The sequence below is a fragment of the Cotesia glomerata genome, linkage group LG7, assembly GCF_020080835.1.
Source record: "Cotesia glomerata isolate CgM1 linkage group LG7, MPM_Cglom_v2.3, whole genome shotgun sequence".
Taxonomy (NCBI): domain Eukaryota; kingdom Metazoa; phylum Arthropoda; class Insecta; order Hymenoptera; family Braconidae; genus Cotesia; species Cotesia glomerata.
Window position 1 is genome coordinate 1 of NC_058164.1, and position 10,805 is coordinate 10,805.

Sequence of the window (10,805 nt, forward strand, 5' to 3'; positions counted from 1 at the left end):
AGAAATATTATTCGTCCATTAACTTTATCAATTCGTTTAGTTGCAAATATAGTAGCTGGTCATTTATTATTAACTTTGTTAGCAAATTTTATTTCAAAATTTTTAATAATTTATTTATTTATTTTTATTATTCAATTTATATTATTATTTTTAGAAATAGTAGTTTCATTAATTCAATCTTATGTATTTATTATTTTATTAATTTTATATATAAAAGAAACAAATTAAAAATTTATGTTAAAATTAATAATAATGATTTTTTTTATAAATTTTTTATATAAAAAAAAATATTTTTTTTTAAATCATTTAATTTTAATAATTATTATATTTATATTTTTAATAAAAATAAATTTAAATAATTTTTATTTTAATAGAATTTTTTATATATTTATGTATGATAATATTAGATATTTTTTAATTTTATTAAGTTTTTGAATTATTATTTTATCAAATTTAGCAAATTTTAATTTTTTAAAAAATAAATATAATTTATATTTTATTTTTATTTTAAATAATTTATTATTTTTATTAATATTATGTTTTTTATCAATAAATTTATTGTTTTTTTATATTTTTTTTGAAAGAAGAATTATTCCAGTTTTATTATTAATTATAGGATGAGGATTGCAAATTGATCGATTACAATCATCAATATATTTATTATTATATACATTATTTGGTTCATTACCTTTATTATTAATAATTATATTAATTTATAAAAATTTTTTTTCTTTAATGTTTATATTTTTAAATATAAATTTATTTAATAATTTAAATTATTATTTAATAAATTATTTATCATTTATTATATTAATTTTAGCATTTTTAATTAAAATACCTATATATTTTTTTCATTTATGATTACCTAAAGCTCATGTTGAAGCTCCAGTTAGAGGTTCAATAATTCTTGCTGGTGTAATATTAAAATTAGGAAGTTATGGTTTAATTCGTTTAATAATTTTTATAAAAAATTTATTTATAAATTTTAATTTATATATTATTAATTTAAGTTTAATAGGTGGAATTTATGCAAGAATAATGTGTTTAAATATTAATGATTATAAAATTATTGTTGCTTATTCATCAGTTGTTCATATAAGATCTTTAATAAGTAGAATATTAACATTAAATTATTGGGGTTATTTAGGTAGTTATATTATAATAATTGCTCATGGTTTATGTTCATCAACAATATTTTATTTGGTAAATTTAAATTATGAACGAACTTATTCTCGTTCTTTAAATATTAATAAAGGTTTGATTAATATTTTACCTTCATTAAGTTTGTGATGATTTTTAATTTGTATTATTAATATATCAGCACCTCCATCAATAAATTTAATTAGAGAAATTATGATATTTAATAGTTTAATTATATGATCATATGATATAATTTTATATTTACTAATATTAACATTTTTTAGTTCTTGTTATTCTATTATAATTTTTTCTTTTTCTCAACATGGAAAATTGAATTTTAATTTATTTAATTTTAAAATAATTAATTGTAAAGAATTTTTTATTATTATTTTGCATTGAATTCCTTTAAATTTTATTATTTTAAATTTAAATTTAATGTTTTATTTAAAAAAATTAATTTTTTAAATTAATTTTTAAATAATTTATTTTTTATTAAGTTTTAATTTATTAATATTAAGATTATTAAATTTTAATTTATCATTAATTTTTTTAATAAAAAAATTAAAAATTTTATATGAATGATCTATTTATATAAAAGATATTTTTTTAATTAAATTAATTTATTATTTTGATTGAATAAGATTTTTATTTATTAGAACAATTTTTTTAATTTCTTCAATGGTTATTTTATATAGTATAAATTATATAAATAATGATTTAAATATTAATCGATTTATAATATTAATTATAATTTTTGTTTTTTCTATAATTATTATAATTATTAGAATAAATTTAATTGTAATTTTATTAGGTTGAGATGGATTAGGTTTATCTTCTTATTGTTTAGTAATTTATTATCAAAATAAAAAAAGTTATAATTCTGGTATAATTACAATTTTAATAAATCGAATTGGTGATCTTTTTATTTTGGTTTCTATTTCTTTAATAATAAAAAATTATTCTTGAAATATTATATTTTTAAATAAATTAGATTATTTATTAATATTATTTATTTTTATTGCTTCAATTACAAAAAGAGCTCAAATTCCTTTTTCAACTTGATTACCATTAGCAATAGCTGCACCAACTCCTGTTTCTTCATTGGTTCATTCATCAACTTTAGTAACTGCTGGAATTTATTTATTAATTCGTTTTAATTATTTATTTTCAAATGATTTTATATTATTAATTATAATTATTTCTAGATTAACAATATTTTTTTCTGGTATATCGGCAAATTTTGAATTTGATTTTAAAAAAATTATTGCTTTATCAACTTTGAGTCAATTAGGTTTAATAATATTTATTTTAAGATTTAAATTACCTTTAATTTCTTTTTTTCATTTAATTATGCATGCTATATTTAAATCATTATTATTTTTATGTTCAGGAATTATTATTCATAATTTTTTTAATAATCAAGATATTCGAATAATTTCTTTGAATAATAATTATATAATATTTGTTAATATAGTATTTTATATAGCTTCTTTGACTTTAATAGGAATACCTTTTTTAACTGGATTTTATTCTAAAGATTTTATTATTGAAATATTTAATATAAAATATAATAATTATTTTATATTTTTTATTATATATATTTCTATGGGTTTAACAGTTAGATATTCATTACGTTTAATATATTATATAAATTTAAAAATTTTAAAAAATTTAAATTTTTTAAAATTTCAATTATTTAATTTAATAAATTATTCAATTTTAGTTTTAATTTTTATAACAATTTTTTTTGGTTCAATAATAAATTGATTAATATTTAATTCTTTAAATTATATTTATTTACCTATATTTTTAAAGTTAATAATTTTTTTATTTATAGTTTTAGGAATATTAATTGGAATAATTTTAATAAAAATTTTTTATTTAAAAAATAATTTTTTAATTTTTATTTATAAATTTTTTAATATAATATTTTTTTTACCTTTAAATTTTAAAAAAAGTAAAATTATTTTTATAAAAATAACTTCTAAAATATTATTTATTCAAGATTTTGGATGAAATGAATATATTTTATTGAAAAAAATTTTATTTATTATAAATTTAAATAATTTATTTATATTAAATAAAAAATTTAGAATTTTTAATTTAATAATTTTTGTTGTTTATATATTTATGTTAATAATATTTTTTTGTTAAATTAAAATAAGTATGAACAATAAAAAATTTCTAATTTATATATTTTATGGTTAAAATCCATTTTTATTTTATATTAATATTGATTAATAGTTTAAAATAAAAATATTTAATTTGCATTTAAATGATAATATAAATTTATGTTTTAATTAAATTAATAAAATATTTATAAATTATTTTATTTAGTTATAAAATTAAATTTTTTCTTTAATTTACAAAATTAATATTTTTATAAACTATATAACTAATAATAAATTGAAATTTAAATTTAGTAATTATTTTATTTTTTATTTCAACATTAATATATTCATCTTTTTATAAACATTTATTGATATCATTAATTAGTTTAGAATTTATAATTTTAAATTTATCAATATTTTTATATTTTTATATAAATTTTTTGAAATTAAATATTTATTTTATATCTTTTTTTTGAACTGTTTCAGTTTGTGAAAGAATTATAGGATTAACAATTTTAGTATTTATAATTCGAAAATTAGGTAATGATTATACTAAAATATTAAATTTAATTAATTAAATTTAATTTAAATAGCTTAAATTATAAAGTTTAATAATGAAAATATTAAGATAATTTTTTAAAAATTTTTAAATTTAAAAATTATGAAACAATAAATTGTATTCAAATTCGAATTGAAATTTAAGTTTAAATTTTAAACTCTTAATTGAATTAATATGATAAAATTTAATCATCCTTATCATTTAGTAACATTAAGACCTTGACCATTAATAAGATCTTTAAGATTAATAATTATAATAAGAAGAATATTAATAATATTTAATAGTATAAATTTAATTATAGTTTTTATAAGTCTAATATTATTATTAATTAATTTAATTCAATGATGACGGGATATTATTCGTGAAAGAACTATTCAAGGATTTCATACATTAATTGTAATAAAAGGTTTACAAAATGGAATGATTTTATTTATTTTGTCAGAAGTTATATTTTTTTTTTCTTTTTTTTGATGTTATTTTCATATATATTTATCTCCAAGGATTGATATTGGAATAATTTGATATCCAATAAATTTAATTGTATTTAATCCTTATAATATCCCTTTATTAAATACCTTAATTTTATTATCTTCAGGAATTACTATTACATATTGTCATTATAGAATTATAGAATCAAATTTTTTAAAATCATTTTTTAGATTATTTTTAACAGTTATATTAGGATTAGTTTTTTCTTATTTTCAATATTTAGAATATAATGAATCATTTTTTTCAATTAATGATTCAGTTTATGGTTCAATTTTTTTTTTATTAACTGGTTTTCATGGATTTCATGTAATAGTAGGAACAATTTTTAATTTTATTATATTAATTCGTTTAATAAATAAACATTTATCATTATATCATTTTTTTGGTTTTGAAGCTTCTTCATGATATTGACATTTTGTAGATTTAGTATGATTATTTTTATATTTATTTATTTATTGATTAATTTATTAATATAAAATTTCTTAATATTTATATAATATAAAAAGTATATTTAATTTCCAATTAAAAAGTTTAATTAAATTTAATATAAATTATTTACATTTTAATATTAATAAATTTAATTTTTAGTTTAATTATTATAATTTTAATTTTTTTAAATTGATTTATATCAAAAAATTTAAGTTATAATTTAGAAAAAAATTCTCCATTTGAATGTGGATTTGAACCTTTTGAGTCTTCACGTTTACCTTTTTCAATTAATTTTTATTTAATTAGAATTTTATTTTTAATTTTTGATATTGAAATTATTTTATTATTTCCTATAATAAATTCATTAAAAATTTTAAATTATATAAATTGATTGTATTCTATTTTAATAATTTTATTAATTTTATATTTAGGTTTAGAATTTGAAAAAAATGAAGGAATTATAAATTGATTTGTATAAAATTAATTAATAAATATTATAAATTAATTGAAACCAAAATAGAGGTAAATTATTGTTAATAATTTTATTGAAATTTTAAATTTCCAATTAATAATAAATTATATATATATATATATATATATATATATATATATAATATATATAATAAATATTTATAAATAATTATTTATTATTTTTATAATGAAAATATAATATTTTTTAAATTATATAAATTTAATATATATATATATATATATATATAAATTAATTAATTAATTTATCTCAAAATTTTATTATTAAATTATTTAAAAAATAAAAAATAAAATAATTTAATGTAAAAATTTGTCTTATAGTAATAAATGGATATTCAACAGGTTGAGCTCCTAATCAAGTTAATATAATAATATTTATAATAAAAAATCAAAAATAAATTTGATTAATTAAATAAAATTGATTTGATTGAAAATTGTTTAAATTAAATAAAGGTATAATTAATAAAATTAAAATTGACAATAATAAAGCAATAACACCATTTAATTTATTAGGAATTGAACGTAAAATAGTATAAGCAAATAAAAAATATCATTCTGGTTGAATATGAACAGGTGTTATTATAGGATTGGCTTCAATAAAATTTTCAGGATCCCCTAATATATATGGATTTAGTAATAATAAAATTATTAATATTAAAAATATTATTAAAAATCCAATAATATCTTTTAAAGTAAAATAATTATGAAAAATAATTATATAATAATTTCTATTTACCCCTAAAGGGTTATTAGATCCTTTTTCATGTAAAAATATTAAATGTATAATTACTATTATTAATAGAATAAAAGGTATTAAAAAATGTAAACTATAAAATCGATTTAAAGTTGCATTATCTACTGAAAATCCTCCTCATAATCATTCAACTATTATAATTCCTAAATAAGGAATAGCAGATAATAAATTTGTAATAACTGTTGCTCCTCAAAATGATATTTGTCCTCAAGGTAAAACATAACCTATAAAAGCTGTTATTATTAATAATAATAAAATTAATACACCAATAATTCAAACTTTAAATAATTTATAAGAACCATAATATAAACCACGACCAATATGTATGTAAATACAAATAAAAAAAAATGATGCACCATTTATATGTATAAGACGAATTAGTCATCCATAATTTACTTCTTTTATAATATGAATAATTCTAAAAAAAGAATAATTTACATTTGAACAATAATGTATTGATAAAAATAATCCAGTTAAAATTTGAATAATTAAACATATACCTAATAAAGAACCGAAATTTCATATAATTGAAATATTAATTGGTGTAGGTAATTTAATAATTATATTATTTAAAATAATAAAAATTAAATTTTTTTTTATAATAGATTTATTCATTAAAATTATAAATTTTTAATAAATTATATAGATTTAATTTATTAATTGTCGTATTGGAATTTTAAATTTTATACAAATAATTGTTGAAAATATTATTATTATAAATAAGTATATTAAAAAAAAAATTGTTAAATCTAAATTTATATAAAAATATAAATTTTTTAAAATAAAATAATTAAAATTATCAAAAAAAATTTTTTTAAAATTTATTATATCAAAATTATTTAAAAAATTAATTAAAAAATTATTATATATTAAAATTAATAAAAAAATAAATAAAATAATTAAAAAAAAAATTTTTAGAAAAAAGTATTTTAAAAATTTTTTATTAAATTCAATTAATTCATTTCTTGAAATTCTAGTAAAATATATAATTAAAATTATTACTCCTCCAATTATAAATAAGAATAAAATGTAAGAATAAATAAAATTTATTATTAAATAATTTATTTTAATTCTAATAATAATTGTGTAAATAAATAACATAATTCTAAATATTAAAGGATGAAATTTAAATAAATTTGAAGGGATAAAAATTAAAATTAATAAAATTAAATCTATGATATAAAAATTTATTATAAAAAAATTTATGTTCATTCAAAATATAGTTTATAAAAAATATTAATTTTGGAAATTAATGATATAAATAAAATTATTTTTTTGAAAAATTTAATTATAGATAATGAGCTTGATTAAAGTTTATATTTTGAAAATATAAGATAGAATTTAAATAATTTTATTATCTAAAAAAAAATTGATCAAAAAAAAATTTTATATTAATTAAATAATTAATAAATAATAATAATGTTAATGGAAGTAAATATATTCAGCAAAATTTTATTAAATTATCATATCGAATTCGAGGGAAAGTTATTCGAATTCATGTAATAAAAAAAATTATTAATATAATTTTTATATAAAATATTATATTTAAATTATATGAAAAAAATATTATAAAACAAAATAATATTATTATAAAAATAATTCTTGAGTATTCTGCTAAAAAAATTAAAATAAATTTTCTTCTAGAATATTCAACATTAAAACCTGATACTAATTCAGATTCTCCTTCAGATAAATCAAATGGTGTTCGGTTAATTTCAGCTAATATTGAAATAATTAAAATTATTATTAAAGGAAAATAAGTTATTGAAAAATTAATAAATTTATTAAAATTTAATAAATTAAATAAATTTATATTATTAATATTAGTTAAAATAATTAAAATAACGATTGAAAAAATTACTTCATAAGAAATTGATTGAGCAATTGAGCGAATAGCTCCAATTATTGAAAAGGATGAATTTGATGATCAACCAGCTAAAATTAAACCATAAACTCCAAGTCTTATTAAACATAAAAAATATAATATTCTATTATCAAATATTAAAAGGTTTGAATTAAAAGGATAAATTATTCATAGTATTATAATTAAAATAAATATAATTCTTGGTGATATAATATATAAATAAAATGAAGATTTAATTGGAAAAAAATATTCTTTATTTATTAATTTAATTGCATCATTAAAAGGTTGAAAAATTCCTATTAAAGAATTTTTATTAGGTCCTTTACGATAATGAAATATACCTATAATTTTTCGTTCAAATAAAGTTAAAAATGCTACTGAAATTAAATTTATAATTATTACCATAATTAATATAATAAATGAATTAATAAAATAAATTGAAATTTGTCAAATTAATTAATTTAATAATTAAATTAATAAATTACTTGTATTAATATTAAAATTATACATTTTTAAAATCTAAATTTAAAGCATTTTTTTTTGCTAAAGTAATAAAAAATAATTATAAATTAATTTATAATAAAAATTATTTTAAATATAAATTCCTTTCGTACAAAAATATTTAATTATTTTTAAGATAGAATCCGATCTGGCTTACACCGATCTTAACTCAAATCATGTAAGATTTTAAAAGTCGAACAGACTTAAATTTTTAATATTTTTCTATTAAATTAATCTTAATTCAACATCGAGGTCATAAACTTTTTTATAAATTTGAACTTTTTAAAAAAATTATGCTGTTATCCCTAAGGTAATTAATTTATTTTTTTAAAAAATATTAAATATTCAAAAATTAATGTTTTTTTAATTAAAAATTTTTTAAATTTTAAAATTTCCCCAATTAATATAATAAATTATAAATAATTTATAATAATTTATTATTAAAATTCTTTAGGGTCTTCTCGTCTTTAAAAATTATTTAAATTTTTTTATTTAAATAATAAATTTATTTTTTAAATTTGATACAGTTTATATTTCATTTAATCATTCATTCTAGTTTTCAATTAAAAAACAAATTATTATGCTACCTTTGTACAGTTATTTATACTGCAGCTATTTAAAAATTTATATTCATTGAGCAGATTAGACTTAAAATTATTTTCAATAAGACATGTTTTTGTTAAACAGGTGAATATAAATTTGCCGAGTTAATTAAATTTAATTTTAATTTTTAAAATTATAAAATATAAATAATTTAATTACTAATTTAATCATTATTTTTAAAATATAAAAATTTTATTTTATAATTTAATAAATAATTAAAATTTTATTTTAAATTTTTATAATAAATTTTATAAAATTATTAAATATTTTTTAATTAAAAATAATTTTATTTTTAAATTATAAAACTTAAATAAATTTAATTTATAAAATTAATTTAAAGTTTATCCCTTAAATTATTTTTTTAAAAAAATATTAATTTAAAATAAAAATTAATAAAAAATTAAAAATAAATTAAATTTATTTTTTAAATAACTAGAAAAATTTAAAATTGTTTAATATATAGTTTCTAAATTTATATTTTATTTAATAATTTAATATTAATAAAAATAAAAATTTAAATTTTTTAAATTCGAGAAAAATATATTTAAATATTTTTTTTTAATTAATCCTGATACAAAAGGAAAAAAAAATAAATTATTCTTTTATTATAATTATAAAAAAAATTATTTTTTAGAAAAAATAAAAATTAATTTAATTTTTTTAAAACAAAAAAATTTAATTTATTAAATTAAAATATAATTATAAAAAAATATAAATAAAAATTATTTTTAATTAAATTTATAATAATATATTTATATATTTTAATATTGTAATTATTAAGTTTTAATTAAACTAAAATTTAAATTCTAATTTAACTTTCCAGTGAAATTACTTTGTTACGACTTGTTTTATATAATATTTTATTTAAAATATTATATAAAAATGACGGGCAATATGTACATATTTAATTTAAATTTTAAAATTTTTAAAAAAAAAAATTTATTTTTAAATTCTAATATATAATTTTATAATTAATTATTATATATGTATTATATATATATATATATATATATATATATATATATATTAATAGTTAAATTGTAAAGTAACTCAAATAATTCTAAATAAAATTTATATTTTGACTTGAATTATTTTAAATAATTTTAAATTAAAATTTTAATTAATAAAATTAAATTTAAACAGTAATATATAAAAATATTAATTTAGTTAATAAGAATGTGTATTATCAAATTAAATTTCAAGTTCATCTAAAAAAAAATACCGTCAATTTTTTTAAATTTAATAAATTAATATTTAATATTTTAATTTTTTATTTAATTTTAAATAATAGGGTATCTAATCCTAGTTTATTATTAAAATTTTTTACAATCAATTAATTTAATAAAAATTTATTTGAATTAATTTTTTATTTAATCAATAATTAAAATTTATAAATTTAAATTTAAAAATTTAATTATAATTAATAAATTAATAATTTATATAAATTGTTTAACCGCAATTGCTGGCACAATTTTTATTTATATTTAAAATTATTTTTAATTAAAATTTTATTTATAAATAATTTTATATATTAAAATATTTTTTTTAAATTTTTAAAATTTTATATATAATTAATAATTTAAAATTATTATATAAAGATTAAAATTAAATCTAAAATAAAGGTTAAAAATAACATATTTTATTATATCATAATAATCCTTTTAAAATCAGGCACTTTATATATTAAAAATATATTTTTATATAAAGAAAAATTATATTTTATATTTTGATTATGAGTCAAAAAGCTTAATTTAGCTTATCTTTATATATATATATATATTATATATATATATAATTAAATAATTATTTTTAATTAAATAATTTTTTTAATTAATAATTAAAAATAAATATTATTTTAAAATTTGA

The 10,805-nt window shown here is 12.2% G+C and overlaps 2 protein-coding genes across 2 annotated transcripts; one reads left to right on the top strand and one right to left on the bottom strand.

The window, feature by feature from the left end:
* Positions 1–1,626: 1,626 nt before the first annotated feature.
* LOC123268625 (NADH-ubiquinone oxidoreductase chain 5-like) lies at positions 1,627–3,279 on the top strand (the record flags this gene model as incomplete). Its single annotated transcript, XM_044733864.1, is given in 1 exon segment — positions 1,627–3,279. A coding segment is annotated over 1 exon segment (1,653 nt), but the record flags the coding sequence as incomplete, so codon positions are not given.
* Positions 3,280–5,448: 2,169 nt separating this feature from the next.
* On the bottom strand, positions 5,449–6,535 carry LOC123269336 (cytochrome b-like; the record flags this gene model as incomplete). The annotated part of the gene is given in 1 exon segment (XM_044734945.1): positions 5,449–6,535. A coding segment is annotated over 1 exon segment (768 nt), but the record flags the coding sequence as incomplete, so codon positions are not given.
* Positions 6,536–10,805: the final 4,270 nt, after the last annotated feature.